This window comes from Solanum stenotomum, chromosome 6 (assembly GCF_019186545.1).
Source record: "Solanum stenotomum isolate F172 chromosome 6, ASM1918654v1, whole genome shotgun sequence".
Lineage (NCBI taxonomy): Eukaryota > Viridiplantae > Streptophyta > Magnoliopsida > Solanales > Solanaceae > Solanum > Solanum stenotomum.
The window spans coordinates 40,637,291-40,660,071 of NC_064287.1; the positions used below are offsets into that span (position 1 = coordinate 40,637,291).

General features: G+C 37.1%; 1 protein-coding gene across 4 annotated transcripts in view; it reads right to left on the minus strand.

The window, feature by feature from the left end:
- Positions 1–10,011: 10,011 nt before the first annotated feature.
- The window catches only part of LOC125869435 (uncharacterized), a 29,494-nt gene continuing 16,724 nt past the window's right edge, over positions 10,012–22,781 (minus strand). The window contains exons 3-6 of one of the 4 annotated variants that reach the window (XR_007446817.1): positions 15,081–15,121; positions 14,930–14,989; positions 12,420–12,716; positions 10,012–10,242 (exon numbers count right to left, since the gene is read on the minus strand). Coding sequence is in view for 1 of the 4 variants with exons in the window: in XM_049550017.1 (XP_049405974.1) it covers positions 12,535–12,716; positions 14,930–14,989; positions 15,081–15,121 (283 nt within the window). In the remaining 3 variants the exon portion in view is untranslated. Of the gene's footprint in view, positions 10,243–11,554; positions 12,717–14,929; positions 14,990–15,080; positions 15,122–22,781 lie in introns of those variants that run through there. The other 3 variants (XR_007446819.1, XM_049550017.1, XR_007446818.1) reach the window with 3 other exon arrangements.

The window sequence follows — 22,781 nt, forward strand, 5'->3', positions numbered from 1 at the left end:
GGATGTTGCGGGGTCTATCCCAACATCCATCTCAGTGTTATAGAGGCTTCATAGACAGTCAGTCAGTTAGTTTTGAGTCTCTCATCTATGCATATATGTAAATATTCTATTTTGGGACTCGAGTTTCCTTTTTGGCCAGATTTTATCAGTTAAGTTGTTTTATGTCCTTGCATTGCATGGAGTTGTCCTGTTGAGTTAGGTTTCTGCTGAGTTAAGAAAGTCAGGCCAAGGGTTCGCTTGGGGGCAGCAATGGTCTTCGAGTGCCGGCACGTCTAGGGTGTAGGCTCGGGGCGTGACAGACTATTATCTGATACTTTTCACCATAGAAATTTTATTAGAATCATCATTCTTGCTTATTGTGCACGTGAGCCTCGTCAATTTATCTTTTGTATTTTAGAGAACTTTGATTGTGTGGTCGTTTCACCTATAAGTTCCTTTCATCAGACACTCATTACATCTCTTAGAATCCTTAATGATTTTAACAAATACATGTTTTGTAGCCATTGTTGCTATTTACCTACTTTCGTGTTACAAAAAATCTTATTTAGATGCAAGATATTTATGGTCATTTTTGTCATTTGTTGGAACTCATTTGTTTTTTGAATCCCCTTCAAGAAATGGCATTGGTCATTACCTTATTATCTGGAATTTCAAAACGATTCCAATCAAAAAAGTTCAAAAAAATATGTAGAATGGTGAATAGGGACTCCTTGGACAGAAGAGGAACAGAGGTGGCTTTCCTGTTCAGTTTTTGAGGATAACGTTAATCATGTAAATTTGATATTTAAAATCATGTCATATAATTGATCGCATGACTTATACTTTAACTATAACAAAATTTCATAATTTCATATTTCTCAGAGGTCATGGTGAGGTTTTTAATATGGTTCGATTCTCAAATTTTGGGGTCCTAATTCATCGGTTTAACCCAATTTTATTACATCAGTTCCTATTATTGATCTTCAATGGGTGATGACTTGATGCTCTTTTCCTATTTTTTTCCGCGTGGTGCATTAATATAACAACACATTGAATATTTCACAACGAACTTAGTGGTGCGTTAGTATAACATAAGTTAAGTAATTTTGAAGTGACAAAAAATAGTTTATTGACTTATAAAAGAACTCGTAAGTTTGAAGATATTAAATTTCCAGAAACTAGTTTAATTAATTCTAATTTGTAAGTTGAATGATTTTAAGTAAAAAAATACTAATTAAATAACTTTTATATAAAAGTTTAAGTTAAATGATTATATGAAAAATTAACTCGAATCTTATAAGGTAAACATTGTCTTCTAGATCTCTTCTCGTATTTTTCTTCATATAATGCAAGTGGTCATCACTATGGTCCTATATAAATTATTTTTAGCATTATTTTCTTGTTTTAAAATAAGTGATATATTTTTTTTTTAAATATAGTTATTGTAGACCAAAAATGTTCCTCAAAAGTTAGGCCTCAGTACATTATACATTTAACATTAATATCGGATGAAAGTAGTTTATAGACCAAGAAAATTATTCAAAGGTTAGGCATTGTGTAATTATTCAACAACCGTGAATAACTTTTTTGAGGCATAATATATGAGTGTGCGATATAATATTTTATATTTATTCCTCTAATTTTGAGTGTGCACAAGTAGACACTTAAACTTGTGTAAGTTGACAAGTAGACACAAGACACTTAATATCTTTTCAGGTAGACTACAATCTCTCTAAATTAATATTTTCGGGATTATGAAATATTATTATTATTTTATAGAAGTATTATTTAATCGATAAATTAATATTGATTAATTTAAGAGTGTTTTCGAGATTCAATGAATATTAATTTAAATGAACGCACTTGAGAAATTGTGACTTTCTTAGTAGTGTATCCAAAATATTTATTTTTTCATGAAAATAATCCAATCACACTAAACATGTCTACTTTTGTTGTCTTGATCTCAGCCAGCATATGAGACTGCCAAGTGCCAACAGGTATGATGAAGGATTTGATCCTTTCACAACAAGAAATAAATGTTGTTTTTCAATTGCGAATCATGAGGTCTCAAAAGGTGAAATAATTGATTGATTATTGTGCAAATTGTTGTCAAGAAGGTAAAGTTGTGGATGTAGGACAAGTCGCTTTCAAGACTAGTCTCAATTTGTTGTCGAACACCCTTTTCTCCAAGGATTTGGTTGATCCTTTTACGGCTTCAAAGGTAAAGTTGAAGAATGTGATTATATTGTTTAATAACAATTATTAGTTGAGTAACCTCGTTGACCCCTTGTTTTTACTTTCTTTTGTACCGAATGATGCATTAGACGATGTACTACAATGTTGATATAATTGTTTTCAAAATATAAAGGTTGAGTTGAAGGAGGTGATTTGGGGCATCATAGATGAGGCTGGGAAGATCAACCTAGTTGATGTTTTCTCCATATATACTTGAAAAGATTGATCCTCAAAAAATAAGGTATCGCACAAACATTCATTTTGCTAAGTTGTTTAAACTTTTTGGTGATTTGATCAATGAGCGGTTGGAGAAAAAGAAAAAGAACCACACTGAAAAGAGTGACGTTTTGGAAGTGTTCCTCAACCATAGTGCTGAAAATCCTCAAGAGTTTGATGAGAATTACATAAAATCCACGTTCATGGTTCGTGCTCTAGTACTCTTTATCCTTTAAATTTTAGTGTTGCAAATTTTCATCTTTTTCCTTATCCCCTTCCAAGCCTTCAAACTTCATTTTTTTTTTTAAAAAAAGAATGTCTATGAAGTAAAAAAAAAAAAGATATGAGAATACATTGATTGGTAGTTGTATTCGATGCATTGTTAAGATAATATGACGTATTTTAAGTGTATTTGAGATATAGACAAAATGTAACAGGACTTATTTATTGGTGGTACTGATACAACTACAAGCACATTAGAATGGGCAATGGCAGAAACACATAGACAATCAGAGATTATGAAGAAAGCCCAAGGTAACAGTTAGATGTGTGATTGGTCTAGCAGTATCTAAGGGATGGAATCTCTATCAAACGGATGTCTACAAGTTACTCAAGTCCTTGTATGGGATAAAACAAGCCTCTAGACAATGGAACTTGAAGCTTATTACTGCCTTGTTGTCTGCTGATTTCACTCAGAGTGCACATGATTACTCTCTTTTTACTCTAAAGAAGAATGAAGGACTTGTCATTGTCCTAGTCTATGTTGATGATCAATTAATCACAGGCAAAAATGATCAGATGATTACAGAAGCTAAGGAGAATCTACATCAACAATTCAAGTTAAAACATCTAGGAGAACTGAGATATTTTTTGGGGATTGAGGTGTTGAGATCCTCCAAGAGAGTTGTTTTGAATCAAACAAAGTATGTTTTAGAACTTATTGTTGATGCAGGGCTCACTGGTGCTAAACCTGCTATGACTCCTCTTGAATCAAACCTAAGACTTACCTCAGTGAATATGATTTGGTGAATGGTGTTACTAGAGATGAGGTCCTTCATGACATTACTGCTTATCAGAGATTAGTTGGAAAGCTTCTTTATGCTAATATTACAAGACCTGACATTAGTTATGCAGTCTAAACTCTCAGTCAGTTCATGCAGTCTCCTAAAAGGTCACATTGGGAAGTAGCTACAAGGGTAATAAGATACTTGAAGGGAACTATAGGTCAAGGTGTTTGGTTATAAGCTAAACCTACCACTATGTTAACTTGTTGGTGTGACTCTGATTGGGCTAGTTGTCCTAATACTAGAAGGTCTATTACAGGTTATGTGGTGAGATTTGGTGATTCCTTGGTGTCCTGGAAGTCCAAGAATGTGGCACACTGTCTCTAGGAGCTCAGCTGAATGTCATGCCCCGAGCCTACACCCTGGACGTAGCCGGCACTTGAAGACCATTGCTAGCCCCAAGCGTCCGCATAAGTCGAAGTGATCGTTAATGTTCTTTAAATAAAGCTCTGTTGAACCCCTACTTGAAAGGGAGAATCCTTGAAAGAGAGATGTCCTAAACCACTAGACGATGGGGGCCCGCTTGACCAACGGCCATCATAGTATGATCATAGTATGATTAACCCTTGGCCTGACTTTCTTAACTCAGCAGAAACCTAACTCAACAGAATAACTCCATGCAATGCGAGGACATAAAACAACTTAACTGATAAAAATCTGGCCCAAAATGGCAACTCGAGTCTCGAAATAGAATATTTACATATATACATAGATAAGAGACTCAATACTAACTGACTGACCGTCTATGAAGCCTCTATAACACTGAGATGGATGTTGGGACAGACCCCGCAACATCCTAATAAAACAAAACTAAGAGAACAAAATAATCGAGTCCTCCGAAATACAAAGAGGCTCACCACTGACTCGAAAGTGCTCGGCTGGATCAACGGTGTGCTGGATGATGATCCTGGGTACCTACGTCTGCATCACAATAAGATACAGGCCAACTGGCATCAGTACATTGAATGTACGAGTATGCGAGCTGGAAAGCTAAACAACAACTTAAGATTGAAAGGAGTACAAGAGAACAATTACCTTGGCTCTGTTCGACTCATGGATAAATGAACTCAAATGTAAAGCAATAAGACATATGCAATACATATAAAGCTTGTAAAACAATGTAAACAACTTAGCTCGTTAATGATAAAACAATAACAAACTCAACTTTACTTATATAAAGGTAATATAACTTTTGTAGGAGATTCTTTAACCGACAACAACCACTATGAGCCCTAGTGATGATACAATGTTTTACCTCACGTTGCCCAAGGACCATCCTATACCTTGCCGTGATATAGGACCTTACTTTACTTAGTGGATCCACTAGCTTAACTTACGTGATCATCTAAAAAGAATGACCTGTCAAGTTCCATGTTGGCTACATGGTTCTTATGGAGAGTTGAGTTAATATGAACTCGCGTCCCCAATTCGGTGCTCAATACTACTACCAAAAATACTTTGGCTCATAAGTGTTTTAAACACATCTTTCTGTAGTTTGAGAAAATTGCTCAAAACTTAGCCCAAAGGCTCTCTTGGAAAGCATGGTTCCTTTCTTACTCAAATGTAAAAAAAACATTTATAAACTTCTTTTGGAATACTTAGTTCCCTAATAACTTTTGAGAAATGAACTCAATTTTATACTCTTGACTTAACTTGAAACTCAATACTCTTTACTTGACTTGAAACTTGAGTCTTACAACAAAGTTAAAACGTTCAATAAAGACTTTTGAAAAGCGTTAAAGACTTGCTTGGACTTACTTCTTAACTTCTAAGATTTGACTCTAACTTCACTTGACTTTGATCCGAACTTTCCTCGGATTGGATTATGAATTCAAGGGTAATGATCTCATGTTTATGGATGAGTTCTGGACGTTTAGACGTACCTCGGAGTGGTGAAAACAACTATAAAACATAGGTACATTAGCAAGGAACATGTATGAAAAAGTAGGGAATGAAAGGGAAAACTTGGCGTCCTAGGCACTCTGAGAAGCGCGGGGCGCCAGACCACAAAGTTCAGAAGGGCCTGGTGGGGGCTCTGCTAGACGCACCACCCCAAGGGCTTGACTTCAGGGTCCTTTTTGGGGCGCGCTAGCTGGCGCGACGCCCCAGCCCTTTCCCCAAAAATTCGACTTTTCTCCTTTTTTTCCAACTCTAAACCACCTTAACTTCAAAGGTTCCAACCCCAAACACTTAATATCATAAAACCCCTCAACATACAATAGATTTAACCCGGAAACAAAACCGGAAACATGCCCCCAAATCACCAAGAACTTTAACACAATCACAACCAACAACTTCAACAAACGCAACCAACAACTTCAACAAACATAATCAATCTTTTCTCGAAATTAAACGAGTTTGGCGTGTGGGGGGAAAGAACCAACCCAACACTATGAGTTCACATACCTAGTAGGATCACCCTCGACGATATCCACGACGATCTTTGACGAAACCTTGCTTGATCTTCTCTTTCTCCTCTTCTTCTTCTCTTTACTCACAAACCCTCACTCTCACTCTTTTAAAAAGGGAAAAACTGATCTAAAATCAGTTTAACACCTTAATATATCCAAAAGAATTGGTTAGGGAAAAGACCAAAATACCCTTAAAATTTCTGGACGGACTTTCCTGCCAACTGCCCAACTTCCAAAGGGCATAACTCACTCATACGAACTCGGAATCAAGAAAACTCGGTGGCGTTGGAAAGATCATTCCACGAGCTTCGCAAAAATAATTGGAACTACACCTAACTCATCCTGAGGTAGAAGTTATGACTGTTCAAAGTTGGCCAAAAACTCACCTTTTTCCCATACTCAACCAAATTTTCCAGATTTTTAAAATTCTTTCCAAAAATGACAATTTCCAATTTTTAAGCTTTTTCCTAGTTATCAACTTGCAAGATGTCACAATATCTCCCCCTTGGGAACATTCATCCTCGAATGAGGTTACTCTTACAAGCTTAAGGGTGTAACATCAATTCAAACACCCAACAAGCAATCATGCAAACAACAACAACAACATGCTAACTACAATTTAAAGAGCACTAAGAAGGAAATTTGTACCTTGATTTGCATTTCCTCCGGATTCAAAGAGATATGGGTATTTCTGCTTCATGTCCTCTTCGGCTTCCCAAGTAGCTTCCTCAACAAATTGGTTCCTCCAAAGGACCTTGACTGAGGCTACATCCTTTGTTCTCAATCTGCGAACTTGGCAATCTAGAATCTGAATAGGAATCTCCTTATAAGATAAGCTATCCGTGATCCTGATATTCTCAGTAGGCAGGATCAATGAAGGATCACTTATGCACTTCTTCAACATGGAGATGTGAAATACCGAATGAACCACTGTTAGTTCCTATGGTAACTCCAACTCATAAGCAACATTGTCAATCCTCTTGACTATGCGATAAGGTCCAATATACCGGGGACTAAGTTTCCCCTTCTTACCAAACCTCATAACCCCCTTCATGGGTGAAACCTTCAAATATACCCAATCGTTTACTTCAAACTCTAACGCCCTTTTCCTAACATCAGTGTAGGATTTTTGACGACTCTGTGCTGTTTTCAACCTCTCTTGAATAACCTTCACCTTCTCAATAGCTTGGTGAACTAAATCTGGTCCTATCAACTGTGCTTCACCAACTTCAAACCATCCAATAAGAGATCTACATCTTCTCCCATAAAGAGCTTCATATGGAGCCATCTGGATGTTAGAGTGATAATTGTTGTTGTAGGCAAATTCAATGAGAGGTAGGTGATCATCCCAATTACCTTTGAAATCGATCACACAAGCCCTCAACATATCTTCTAGAGTCTGAATAGTGCGTTCTGCTTGCCCATCAGTCTGAGGATGAAAGGCAGTACTTAAGTTCACCTTCGAACCCAAGCCTTTTTTAAAAGATTTCCAGAACTGTGCAGTAAACTGTGTACCTCTATCTGAAATAATGGAGACTAGGACTCCATAAAGTCTTACTATCTCTTCAATATATAACTTGGCATAATCTTCTGCTGAATGGGTAGTCTTTACCGGTAGAAAATGAGTCAACTTTGTCATTCAGTCGACAATTACCCAAATAGAATCAAGTTGTCTGCGAGACCTTGGCAACCCTGTGATGAAATCCATATTGATCATCTCCCACTTCCATTCTGGAAGTTCTATCCTCTGAGCCAAACCACCGGGCCTTTGGTGTTCAACTTTCACTTGCTGGCAATTTGGACATTTAGCAACAAATTCAGCAATGCTCTTCTTCATGCTATTCCACCAATAAACTTCTCTCAAGTCACGATACATCTTTGTGGAACCCGGATAAATGGAATATCTGGAGCTATGAGCTTCCTCCATAATCCTCTCTTGGAGTCCATCCACCATAGGTACACACAACCTACCTTGATATCTCAATACACCATCTCCCCCTTGTTCAAAAGCTAATACTTTTTGCTTTTGAACATTTGTCTTCAGCTCAAGCAAAATGGGATCTTGATCTTGTTTCTCTTCTGACACTAATGATGACTCGGCCCCGTTCGTCATTGCTATTCCTCCTTCTGCAGAATCTATAAGTCTGACTCCCAGGCATGCTAGTCTGTGCACATCTTTTGCTAACTCTCTTCTTCTTTCTTCAATATGGGTGGTGCTATCCATAGACAACCTGCTTAAAGAATTAGCAACAACATTTGCCTTACCTGGATGGTAAAGAAAACTCAGGTCATAATCTTTAAGTAATTCTAACCTCCTCCTCTGTCTAAGATTAAGCTCTTTCTGAGTAAGTACATATTGAAAACTCTTGTGATCAGTATATACATCAACATGCACACCATACAAGTAATGACACCATATCTTCAAAGCGAATACTACAGCAGCTAACTCCAAGTCATAGGTTGGGTAATTCTTCTCATGAACCTTCAACTGTCTGGAGGCATAAGCTATAACCTTGCCATTTTGTATTAAGACACAACCCAAACCAACTCTAGATGTATCACAATACACCACAAAACCTTGAGTACCTTCTGGTAAAGTCAAAACTGGAGCAGTAATCAACCTCTTTTTCATTTCCTGAAAGCTCTTCTCACAAGCTTAAGCTCTTCTCACAAGCTTCAGACCATTGAAATTTCACTGTCTTCTGAGTCAACTTGGACAAAGGAGATGCAATAAACGAGAACCCCTCTACAAACCTTCTATAATAGTCAGCTAAACCCAAGAAACTCCTAATATCAGTTGGAGATGTGGGTCTAGGCCAATTCTGCACTGCCTCAAGAGTTCTTTTTTATGTTAATTGAATCAATCTATATTTTAGAATGTGTATATATATGTACATATATAATTATTATTATTTATTTATTTAGGAAAGTATAAAACAAATGACTCAAAAATTCCATCTATTGGATCAAATATAACTCAAACATATATTTTAGTTAACAAAAAAAATAATACGAAATTATTGAATGAAACAATTGACTTCATCTTTTTGGTCCACATAAACTTTTAGATCCAACCCATCCACGTTGGTATAGAAGCAAAATCATTGAAGACATTTCCGTAGGAATATATTACGCATTAAATAATAAATGCTTTGTATAAACGGAAATAATCTCTGGATGAACTAAATATTTGAATTTAATTATCTTGTACAGGTAAATATAAGTATATAACTTGTTCTGTTTAATAACCGAACCAACAAAGAAACCCACCCGTCTGTCTGCGATGCATAATGCCCTATTGTAAGCAAACAAGAGAAAACAGTAACTGATAGATCCCAATCTCTCCTCTTTTCTTTATGTTACATAACTTGTCCAAGTGCAGATTTTATTAATGACAAGAAATATAATTAACTGACAGTCCAAAAACATTTTGCTGGCAGGCACAACGTAGAAATCAACTACCACTGGCACTGAACATATAAAGGGATGCGCAAGACAGGAAAATCATATTTAACCGCATGTTGAAAACAAGTACAAATTCATGCTGGGCTGGATAATAGCATAACCCAAATAATGCCTACTATACCTAAACAAACAATACATCCTGCTGCAACTTAAATGAGATGCAAGCTGTGACACCAAATTCAAGTTCGGCAAGGACTTTACCAGTCTCGTATATTACCAAACACGTCCCACCAGAACACTTCGTCAGTCTCAGACAACATTGACAATATAATAGGTTCAGATTACTTGGAAATGAAAAATACTAAGACAGTAGCAAACTGTGACAAAATTACCACTAAGAATTTAACAATACAGACTAGAAAGGGACTTCAACCAAACCACAAAACAAAGTTGGGACTTCACAAACACAAGGAGAATTACTCATCAGCATTTGCCTCATCCATCACAACACCGGGTAATGTGAAATCCGATAGCACTTCAGCAGCAACTCTTGTGTATCCATTTAGTCCCCACTCCAAACCCCAAGCGTTCTTCACAATAAAGAAGTCCCCCTACGAACGCCATCAACATACCTAGTACCGAATCCAATGACCAGAACAGCATGGCATCCAACCTGCCCAGCAACTTCATTCGGATGGGGTTCATACAAGTCCTAAAACAAAAGAGAATCAACTATTACACCAAAACAAATAAGGAAATCACAAAATTTATTCACATAATATACTGACAGAAAAAAAAATCTCGGAACGTCCATGCTCAACAAAAGATTGAAAAAATGGCATGGTCGCAGTGAGACAGTAACGAGTCAACATTGTACAGACATCCAGGATGGGAATCCTGGAAAAGCCATCGACTCTGATCTTTGGTTCACCCTGGAAGAACACCACACAATAATAAATAAGAGTGGACCGGAGAAAACTTGTTGCAACAATTTTGGACTACCAAAGTGGACCTTTATCCTACGGCTAGCAGCTCATGCGGGACTTTACACAAGAGATCAACTTGCTAAATGGGGAGTCAAGAATTTTTTTGGTAAAGCAAACAACAACAACAACATACCCAGTGAAATCCCACTAGGTGGGGTCTGGGGAGGGTGGAGTGTACGCAGACCCTGCCACTACCTCGTAGAGGTAGAGAGGCTGTTTCCGAGAGACCCTCAGCTCAAGTACATCAAAACCAAGTAAAAGGCGAGGAAAACATTGTGTAAAACATCACATCCAATAGGAAAGATAGTTATAATCAACAAGGAGACAGCAACATCAATAAAACAATGAGAGAAGTGAAACGCAATAAAAACCAGAAGGCTATATGTAACACAAACCAGAACTGCAAGAGTAAGGCAAGGACTACTACAAACGCTAACAACCCATACTCTCGCAAGGGAGGACAACACTCTAGCCCTACTAACCTACAACCTTAATACGTGACCTCCACGCTTTCCTATCTAGAGTCATGTCTTCGGTAATGCGAAGCTGAGCCAAGTCCTGTCTAATCACCTCTCCCCAATACTTCTTAGGCCTACCTCTACCCCTCCGCGTACCCTCTACAACCAGCCCCTCACACCTCCTCACTGGTGCGTCTGCGCACCGTCTCCTCACATGTCCAAACCATCTCAGTCTCGCTTCTCTCAGCTTGTCCACCACAGAGGCCACTCCCACCTTCTCCCGGATAACTTCATTCCTAATCTTATCACTCCTAGTGTGCCCACACATCCATCTCAACATCCTCATCTCCGCAACATGCATTTTCTGGACATGTGAGTTCTTGACTGGCCAACACTCCGCTCCATACAACAAGGCCGGTCTAACTACCACTCTGTAAAACTTACCTTTAAGTCTAGGTGGAATTTTCTTATCACACAAGACTCCAGAGGCAAGCCTCCATTTCATCCAAGCAACCCCAATGCGATGTGTGACATCATCATCGATGTCGCCACTTCCTTGGATTACAGACCCAAGATACTTAAAACTTTCTTTCTTAGGAATGATCTGTGTGGCAAGTCTCACATCCCCATCTGCCTCATCCAACGCATCACTGAATTTGCACCCCAAATATTCTGTTTTGGTCCTACTCAACCTGAACCCTTTGGACTCCAGCGTTTGTCTCCACACCTCCAACCTCGCATCGACTCTATCCCGCGTCTCATCAATCAGTACTATGTCATCCGCAAATAGCATACAAAATCAGAACTTATTAGAAAAATGCAAAGGTAACAAGAGAGTAAAAGAAGCTGCTTCAAACAAAACATGAAGAAAACTTATCTGTAAAACAGCCAAAAGAAATTCCCTGAATATTCTACTAAGCTAAAGAAAGGGATCTAACACAATCCAAAAGGTTATCCACACTGTTTACAGGGGAGAGAAAGTGCCAACTGAATAAACATTCCAAATATCTAGCCTTGAGGGTGCTTATAGGAGTCGAGATTCCAGAAAATAACTGTTGGAATCATTTTCCAGATATTGTGATGGAGGGAGATTCCAGAAAATAACTGCTGGAATCATTCTCCAAATATCTTGCCTTGAGGGTGCTTATAGGCCAGCCCATTAGGAACTAAACCCCTCGAACCCCTTGCTTTCTTTACATGTACCTTCTCATGCCGGGCACACTAAATTTATGATTATTAGCAAGTGCAATGGGTTGTGAGTGTGGCCCCAGCTGCTTTTCAACCTCGTCATAAGCAGTTGAAATTCCAGAGGGTGAAGAAGGAGACTGGATCTCCGAGATTATCCCCAAATCAAATATCCAACCTGCTAATTCAAAATTCAAATTCGTCGGAATCATCTTGTTGGAGTTTCTAGCACAAATACGAGCCCAAAGTAAGTGGATTCTGTTCTTCGTATCCTCGTCAACTCCGATGAAACCACCACATTGATCTCCTATGCGTTCGAATGTTTCGAACAACCAAGCATTCAACGGAATACCGACAATATTGTACAAAATTATTTGCACTTGAAGAATCTCTGTCCTAATTATTTACCCAAAAAAAAACACAATACTTAACAAGTATACTATAGTATGTCATACCAAATTTATGTAAATATAAACTTACTGCATAGTCACTACAATGGCAATCTCCATTGAACAAGCCCTCATAGGGGTACACCACCTCCCTATGGACACCATGCTCAATAACATAGCCATATATCAGACGATACGATAGGCCATCAGTAAAAACAATACAGTCCAAGAGTTCCTGTTTTGAAAGAGGAATAGGCAAAGCATGAACTCTTGGACTGTATTGTTTTTACTAATGGCCTATAAGCACGATATCTTTGGTCGGCAAGAAGTTTCTGAATAGCAAATTTAGCACTAATTGCATCCAGGACCGCAAAGACTCCACATCCACCTACAACAACATAACAAAAAGAGTCAAATGTTAATGATAAACCACATATATTCCAGACTTATTCAAGAAGGAAGAGGCAAACAAAATATAGAAGATCGGGAGGATTGAGCAGTTTCTAATAAGTTAGTGGAAGTTATCTGCTAGGCAGTTTCTTACGATTACCAGAAATTATATGTTCTTCTCATAAATGCTGTTAAGTAGTTATGGATCATCCTATTATATATAAAATGCATCTTAATAATATAGAGGGTAGGTGTAATCATCTATTGTATATAAACAGATTGTTCCAAGAGATATGAGATGCTTGTGTCTCTCTGTTATTAATATAACTTCTATAATATTTATCCATCTGAACCTATGTTTCTATTATTGTATCATAGTAAGATTTGTCATTCATGTCAAATCATGATCAGATCACCCAATAATTGACCATGTATAGAGCAGATTGGAAGTCATGAACACTTCGGCTGCTGATGTGGCAACATTAAAGGAGCAAAATAGTCGGAATTAGCAAAGAAAAATTAAAGTTTTACTGGAGGAGGGCGAGGTTGATAGCATTTGGAGGCATCAAGAAACTTCTCGACGTCCGCACACAAAAATAGACTTTCTTAAGTATAAGGGAGGAGATCCTCGAGGGTGGATTCTGAAAGCAAAGAAGCATTTTCAATATTATCAAACACTTGATGATTGCAAGGTTGATGTGGCTGGTTTTTGGAAGGAGATGCAATGGAATGATTTTGCTTGGATCAACAGTGAAAGAACCATTTATTACTGGAATTAGTTGGTGAAAGTGCTGCAAGAAAATTACGGACTGCTGAGTTTCAACATCCAGATGAACATCTGTGCAGCATCCAACAGACTGGATCAGTGATCGAGTATAGGCAGGAATTTGAAGGTTTTTTGTGCCCAAAGATGCATTGGCAGACCCACCACTCTAACCCAAATGGATTTGGGTCGACCGTTGTCCGCCAATGTACCTATTATTGGACTCCGCCACTGCATTTTGACCGGAAAATTCTTCCACATCCAGACACCTTCTACCACTTGTTTTGTTGTGGTTTAGATGCAAATTCGAGGAAGAAAATTCCCACCCCCATTTCGTAAATATTCAGACCGTGAATCTGCTTCCAGAGATTATTTGCCCATTTCCTAACCTCTGTAAGAGTTGGAGTCTCACCTTTACAGACCACAAATTTGCCCACCAAACTCTTCTTTAGTACTTCACTTTGGGAATTTATGTCCTCATAAATGTAAATTTGTCGCCCCTCTTAAACGTGTTTTCTGTTTATATGTTTTTTCTCCCCCATTCACCCATTTAATGCTTCTTAGCAAATCCGCATAGGGAATGTTGTTGTCAACCAGCCTATGCTTCTCTAAGTTCCCCCCACGTTTGTGACTATTAATGAATCTCCCAACTTTCTCTACAATTCCTGTCCAGCCTGAGTTAAAAGTTAACTCCGGTATAATAATGACTGCCCTTCTTCTAGCTCTGATGTTTATCAAGCTTATGTATCTGCCAAACTAGTTAAAATTCCTAACTCAGTAGATTTCTAAAAAGGCATATTTTTTCTTCCATCTTCTAACTGAGTTCCCCTTTTGATTTGGAAGCTTCTCGCAAGGTCAAAAAAATCCATTCCATAGCCTTGCCATTGAAGGTTGTTCTCATCATGGAATTCCTGTTCTTTCTGTCCAGTCATACCAATCTCCTGTTGTACCTGATGTTCTTGCGATATCGTAGGATTTGAATCCTACTGCAAAATAAATAGTGTCGTCCATCAAATGCTTGGTTGAGGTTGAAAGAGAAGAGGAGAGAAGAAGCGAGAAGGTGTTCCAGTGATCAGAGCGATAACTGGAGAGACAGGGAGGGAGAAAACTAGGATGGTAGTTCTCAAGCGACCTACCGGAAAGAGGGTTCTCTCCAGAAGAGAGAGTTTTTGGGAACTGTGTCTGAGAGCATTTGTTTCTTTTTGGTTACTAGTTGCTTACATTCATTTTACCAGTAACTTTTTCAATTTCACTTGGCAATTATTTATCCATTTTCTGAACTTCTGTTTCTATTAGTTAAGCACAAAATCGATCCACAAAAAAAGAATATGAAAAACTCCAAAAGAACTTTGAACCCTCCATACAACAACTAAACCGACATGAAGAATGAAAGAACAGAGACACTTCTATTCAACAAAAAAGAGGAAAGTAAGAGAATGAACACTTACGAAGGTAACGTTGGTTACCCATTGGCGTCATAACCCAATCTCCGAAATGCAACTGGTAGCCTACATAATCAAAATACCAAAACAGCAAAAAGTAATTTACCCCTACAGAATCATCTAATAAATATAAAATTAAAAATAAATAGTAATTTACCCCGGCAAGAACAGTCAATCCATAGTCTTCGACAGCAAATCCTGCCATGAAGACTAGCTGAAGAGCATAAAGAGAAATGAAAAAGTCAGGAACAAAAAAAAAGTAGAGAAGAAGAAGCAGTTGACAGCATGTTATGTCAATCCAACCAACCACCACCATAGAAATTTATGAAGCCTCTATAGGTCTAGAGAGAATAGAATTAAAATCAGTAAAAACACTTCTGACCGATCAGCAAAACAATCAAATTACTACCACAGTATTACCAGGTAAGGTCTCTAATCATACCCAGTCCAATTCTATCCTAGATAATAATATTGAGAATTCTAGTGATCAATACAAACTTGTGGAATTGAGCACAATTCTGTGGATCTAACACCTGCAAGGCAGCATATCATTAACAATAACAAGGGAATTAAGGAGACACCTAAAGCTTCTCAAGCTCATAAAGGTAATGACTCAACAGATGATAATCAAGGAAATTCTCAACCGTCTGAGCATCCTAATAATCCCAGTAATCCAAAATAATTCTAAATGATTTAAATCAACAGAGAGTACAGATAGATATTCATACCAAGAAGGCAAGAACCCTAAATTTCAAAAAAAATTGCAATAGAAATCCAAATTAACCAGATCTGAAACAACCCTAGTGAATTAAATCAGCAGAGAGCAGATTGCAAGATAGCAAATAAGTTAAAAGCAAAAAAGGAACAAGGAAACAAGGAACACTCACAGATTATACTGAATAGTGCTGAGAAGTGAAGTGCAGAAAAACAGGGTTCCGAAATGTCCTAAGAACACCACAGATTATACTGAATTGGGTAGAGAAGTTAAGTGCAGAGAAGGGGTTTCTAAAGTGTCCAACAAGGTGCCCACATTTGGGGCAAATAACCATCCAAATTATATTGATTATGAAGTTTTAAAACCCAAATATTGATTATGAATTTTTAAAACCCAAATTACATTGATTATGAATNATAATCCCAGTAATCCAAAATAATTCTAAATGATTTAAATCAACAGAGAGTACAGATAGATATTCATACCAAGAAGGCAAGAACCCTAAATTTCAAAAAAAATTGCAATAGAAATCCAAATTAACCAGATCTGAAACAACCCTAGTGAATTAAATCAGCAGAGAGCAGATTGCAAGATAGCAAATAAGTTAAAAGCAAAAAGTGAAAAAGGAAACAAGAAGACTCACAGATTATATGAGAAGTGAAGTGCAGAAAAACAGGGTTCCGAAATGTCCTAAGAAGAACACCACAGATTATACTGAATTGGGTAGAGAAGTTAAGGGCAGAGAAGGGGTTCTAAAGTGTCCAATAAGGTGCCCACATTTGGGGCAAATAACCATCCAAATATATTGATTATGAAGTTTTAAAACCCAAATATTGATTATGAATTTTAAAAACCCAAATTACATTGATTATGAATTTTTATTTTATTTTTTTGATGACAAGGGAAACCCACAGACGCTACCATTTGGGTGCGCACAGGGTAAAACCCTCGCTCCTATGCAATTGCTCGCAAACCACATAGGAGAGGTAACCCGCACTAGGCAAGCCCGGTGCGACGAGCTCGACCCAGAAGGCAAACCCCTTGCTTTCGTTGGCAAGGGTTAAATTATATAAGTTAAATGTCATACTAAAAAGAGAAGAAGGAAAAAATTAAGATAAGATTAAACAAACTAAGAGTGTGTTTGGCATAACGGAAAACATTATTCAATTTCCTCATGTTTGGTTGGTTAAATATTTTGAAAAACTTTTTCGGTAGAAAAGCAAGTTAGGATTTTTTCTTAACGAGTTAACCAATGACCCCATAGTAAATTAACAAATTATATTTATACCACTCAGTTTATAAAATCCTTGAGTTAGGGTTTAATTTAATACTAGTTTCTTTCTACTGTCTCAAACATTATTCAATTTCCTCATGTTTGCTTTTGAGCAAGATGCATATTTGTCAACTAATATGCATGGTTCATTTGGTTTGTCGCCTTGTTTCTATATGATTTTCAATGGTTCTTTTTTGTTTGAAATCTTAATGCATAAGCACATAAACAAACTAATAACAATAAATAACCGATAATCAATATCTTAATGTTCTATAACAATTTAGTATGTCTACAAATCAATAACCAATACACAGTTGTACAACATACCCAATTTCATCCCTTAGACCATCCCACCCCCACAACCCCAAATCCCTCACTCCACACCCCATCCCGCCCACATAAATAATTATATTGAAAAGAGCAAAACAAAAAAATTAAGATAAGATAAAACAAACTAGGATTGTGTTTGGTGCGAAGGAAAACATTATTTGATAACCCGATAATAAATCAACAAATTATATTGCTATCATTTGGTTTATAAAGTCCTTGACTTAGACAAACAACATACCCAGTGAAATCTCACAAGTGAGGTCGGGAAATTCTAAAATCTCAGAGAAAGAAATGGAGATGCAGGGTATTGATCCCCATACCTCTCGCATGCTAAGCGAGGGCTCTACCATTTGAGCTACATCCCCAAGCCGAGTCCTTGACTTAAGATTTAGTTTATTTCTTGGTTATTTCACAAGGTACTAGTATTTGGTTTTGAGCAAGAAGCAAATTTGTCATCATGTTATTTATTTGGTTTGTCGCGTGATTTTCAATTTTTTTTTGAAGTAGAATCTTAATGGTTAAATTAAACCAATAACGGATAACCAACAAGTCAAACAATTAACTTCAAAACCAAACCAACCAATACACAACCGTACAACATACCCAATTTCATCCCTTTGACTATCCCAACGCCAAATCTGTGACTCCACACCGGGAGTTGCCGCCCACATAGATCATAAATAAATAATTACCTATTTTCCAACAAAACATGTCCTTAGTACCAAACACACCCCCAAAAGTAATTTCTACCTAATAATTACTGTAATTCAACAATTTGACACCGAAACAATTTCTACCGTAGAACTATTATCCAACCAAACCTTCCCGGTAGCAACCAAACTTTGACAATCGAAAGGATGAGCATACAAGATTAGAAAGAAAATAATACATATAGCCCTAAAAGAATAGATCTTAAATAAAAAACAATTAACCTGGTAGATCTGTAAGACGAAGGTGGTAACAACAATTCCATTTCTCCAGGAAAGCAATTGAAATCCATAGATGCAACAAAAGCAAGTTCTGCAATAATATTAAGAAAACAAGAGTGAATAAGAAGAAACAACATCAACAAGAAAAAGAAAAATTAAGACGTTAATAGTGAATTACGGCCACATCAGTATCGTAAGATTGCCATGGAAACAACAATTCCTTTCTATTTTTATTTATTTTTTGTTAGAGAAAAGGGAAGAGAGAAGATTATGTTAGGAGAGATGGAAATGGACTACTCCCTCCGTTTCACAAAGAATGATCTCTTTCCTTTTTTGGTAACATTTTACTTTTTGAAAATTTAGGGCAATTTTGTACATTTGACATAACTTTAATTTAGGACCACAAGATTCAAAAGTCTTCTTTATTTACTTAAACTCCGTGTCAAGTCAAACCAGATCATTCTTTGTGAAACGTAGGGAGTATATTTTATTACTATCAGCTATTCACTTCGGTTATATCGAACTGACTACTCACTGTAAGGCTGGCAAACGGACAGGACCGGATCAACAGGACCGATTTTATCGGAACCGGTCCTCGTTACCAGATTTTGTTATCAGAACCGGGTCTTACCTGAACCGGTTTTACCGGAAATTTCCAAAGGTTCCGTTCGGTCCCTTAGTTATCGGATTAGAACCGGTTTGAACCGGACCGAAACCGGTTCTTACCGAATCATTGTGTACCGGTAATTTTTTTTTATTTTTTTATTAACTTTAATTATTATATAATATTATATTATTAATTAATAAAATTATATTATTAAAAAACTTCAATTTAAAACTTTAAACTTTAAAGTTACTTTAAAGTTTCAATTGAATTTAAGTTTAAACTTTAAACTTTAAAATTGACTTTAAATTTTAAAGTTTATAACTTTATATTGAATTTAAAGTTTAAAATTGACTTTAAAGTTTAAAGTTTATATTGAATTTAAAGTTTAAACCTTAAAATTCAATTTTATATTAAAGTTTAAACTAATATTAAAATTGTTGAAAATTAAATTTCTAAAATGACTTGGATTAAATATAAGAGACTATTTCAAAAGAAAATCAAGGCGAATAGCCGTATATTTATTCAAGTAAATAAATTGTACAATACAAATATTAGAAAGAGACAAAGAGTACATAATCTAGGTATTGAATATTAATTATTGTACTAACAATTGAAACTTTTTTTAAAATCTTTTCGTAACTTTTGTATCATTTCAAAAGAAACATTTTTTGGAACTTGTATTTGTCGTTCTTCTTCCATTGCTTCCATACCATCATCATTATTATCACCAAATATTTCATTTATTTCGTCTTCTATTTGGCTATTTAATTGTGCTAGTCCGGTATTTCTTCTTTCGGCATTGACCCAATCTCGAAACAACACCGATATTTCCAAACTATCCTTTGCTAATGAATATCGATGATCTCCAATCATAAATCTCGCCGCACTAAAGGCTTGCTCCGAAGCGATCGATGATGCTTGAATTGCTAGCACATCTCGAACAATCCTAGCAAGGGTCGGAAATTGATTTTCACGATTCTTGCACCATACTAATATTGGAGGTGTGGAGACAAACGCTGGAGTCCAAAGGGTTCAGGTTGAGTAGGACCAAAACGGAATATTTGGGGTGCAAATTCAGTGATGCGTTGGATAAGGCAGATGGGGAAGTGAGACTTGACACACATATCATTCCTAAGAAAGAAAGTTTTAAGTATCTTGGGGCTGTAATCCAATGAAGTGGTGACATTGACGATGATGTCACACATCGCATTGGGGCTGCTTAGATGAAATGGAGGCTTGCCTCTGGAGGCTTGTGTGATAAGAAAGTTCCACCTAAACTCAAAGGTAAGTTCTACAGAGTGGTAGTTAGACTGGCCTTGTTGTATGGAGCGGAGTGTTGGCCAGTCAAGAACTCACATGTTCAAAAAATGCATGTTGCGGAGATAAGGATGTTGAGATGGATGTGTGCGCACACTAGGAACGATAAGATTAGGAATGAGGTTATCCGGGAGAAGGTGGAAGTGGCCCCTGTGGTGGACAAGCTGAGGGAAGCGAGACTGAGATGGTTTGGGCATGTGAAGAGACGGTGCGCAGACGCCCCAGTGAGGAGGTGCGAAGGGCTGGTTGTAGAGGGTATGCGAAGGGGTAGAGGTAGGCCTAGGAAGTATTGGGGAGAGGTGATTAGACAGGACTTGGCTCAGCTTCACATTACCGAGGACATGACTCTAGATAAGAAGGAGTGGAGGTCGCGTATTAAGGTTGAAGGTTAGTAGGGTTCGCGTGTTGTCTTTCCTTGCGAGGGTATGGGTTGGTAGCGTTTGTAGTAGTCCTAGCCTGGCACTTGTAGTTTCTTGTCTGTGATCCTATAGTCATGTGTTGTTTATTGCGTTTCACCCCTCACAGTATTTTCTTGATGTTATTGTCTCCGTTGTTGATTATGCACTATTTTTCTTATTGGTTTTTATGTTTTATATACTGTTTCCTTCTTCTTTTACTTGGTTTGGATGTACTTGAGCCGAGGGTCCTCCGGAAACAGCCTCTCTACCTCCACGAGGTAGTGGTAAGGTCTGCGTACACTTTACCCTCCCCAGACCCTACGTTGTGGGATTTCACTGGGTATGTTGTTGTTGTTGTACTAATATTGGAGCTTGAAGTTGTCCTTCTTCATGCCTAATCTTTTCCCGTGTCTGATTGAAATATAAATCAAAATCATTATTAGTAGATGATTCAAGCTCAAGATAATCATCCATCTAATCATCCGTATCATCGCTTCTAGGTTTACAAGATGGAGGTTCAACTATTGGAATATTTTTTTCCATAGATTTATATGTATTATATAACACTCTAACTTTTATATATATGCTACTTTTACAATCTTCAATACTAGGAGTTTCATCATCTTTAATTTCTAAATTTGCATAAATCTTTTCAACCATTCTTTTAACACCTTTTAATTTGTAATTTGGGTTGAAAGTAGTAGCAGTCAAATAAATTTGAGGAATAGGGAAAATATATTTTTTGAATTTTTCAATTATAAAAGCAAGGGAATCTTCAAATCGATCTTTTCCTTTATATTTTACAAATTAAGATGAAATAACACAAATATTTATTAAAACAGAAGAAATAGTTGGATAATATTGACCAGAAGCAACATTTGTTGCTTTATAAAAAACACTTAAAAATTCAATAAGTTCTTTTGTATTTTCCCAATCTTCATAGCCAATTCTCAAATTCGGGTCCGCATTATGAGCATTAAAAACTAATTGTACCAGTTCTTGATAAATATAATCAACTTGAAGCATTTCAAATAAATAATTTCATCTAGTGCATACTTCTTTTGGAACTTTTGTATATTCAAGTCCACATTCTTTACAACGATTTTTAAATTCTATAATTCTAGCTTTTATTTTAGCTTTAAAAATCCAATTACAAGCAAGTCTAATTTTTTCACAAGAAATTCCAAATTGAGAAATATCATCTTTTACTATCAAATTATACACATGTGCGACACACTTAATATGAAAATAATCATTATCAATTGGACAAAGTCAAATAAAATATAAACCTTATCATTTGATAATTCTTTTAGAGTAATAGTAGTGAATTTACCGCCGCCGTCGTCTATTACCCGGTGGCTATGACCACCAATTCACCTGGGCATCCCCTTTTGGGGATAGGACAAGCTGCCACAGAGAGTGATCCAGAGCAAAGAAGGCAATATGCTGCTGTCTTGTGTCCCCCGACACAAAAAGCCAAACCAATTCCGATGAAACCTATCGCATATTTACACGGGGAACCTAAAATCGTGTGGGAGGAGGAGGAAGTGGAGCATATGATCATTAAGGAGAATTTGGAATTTGCAGTAATAGGCAAATTTTCGTATGGATGGCCGGAGATTCAGGAAATACGTAAATTGATTCCAAAACATTGCGAACTGAGGGGAGAATGCAAAATAAGGCTACTAAGCAATAGACATGTGCTCATTAGGGCTTCATGTTTGGAGGACTATGTCAATCTACTATCCAAACCTGCTTTTTATTTATTACATCGGGGATGGTCTTATCCAATGAGAACTTTGAAATGGGATCCGATGTTTGATCCGGAAAGAGAGACTTCAAGGGCGATTGCTTGGATATCCTTTCCAGCATTACCACCAAATTTTTTCGTTAAGGAGGCTGTTTTCTCACTGGCAGCTGCTGTGGGGAAACCTTTACAGGTGGATCTAGCTACAAAGAATCAAACTAGACCTAGTTGCGCAAGGGTTAAAGTGGAGGTGGACCTTTTGAGTGAATTTCCAAAGAGAATTAATGTGGGAGTGAGGAAACATTCTGGGGAAATCGTGGAGAAATGGATCCGTATTAAATATGATTATGTGCCAAAATATTGTAAGAACTGCAGTATTCAGGGGCATAATGAGCAAGAATGTTATGTGATACATCCAGAGTTATATCCAACAAGGGAGGGGAGTGGAGCTGACGATGTTATCAGAGAGAAGGGCGACAGAGAAAATAAGAGAAGGGATGATCATCATGTGGAAAGAAGGGAACCAGGACAAAGCAAGGAAG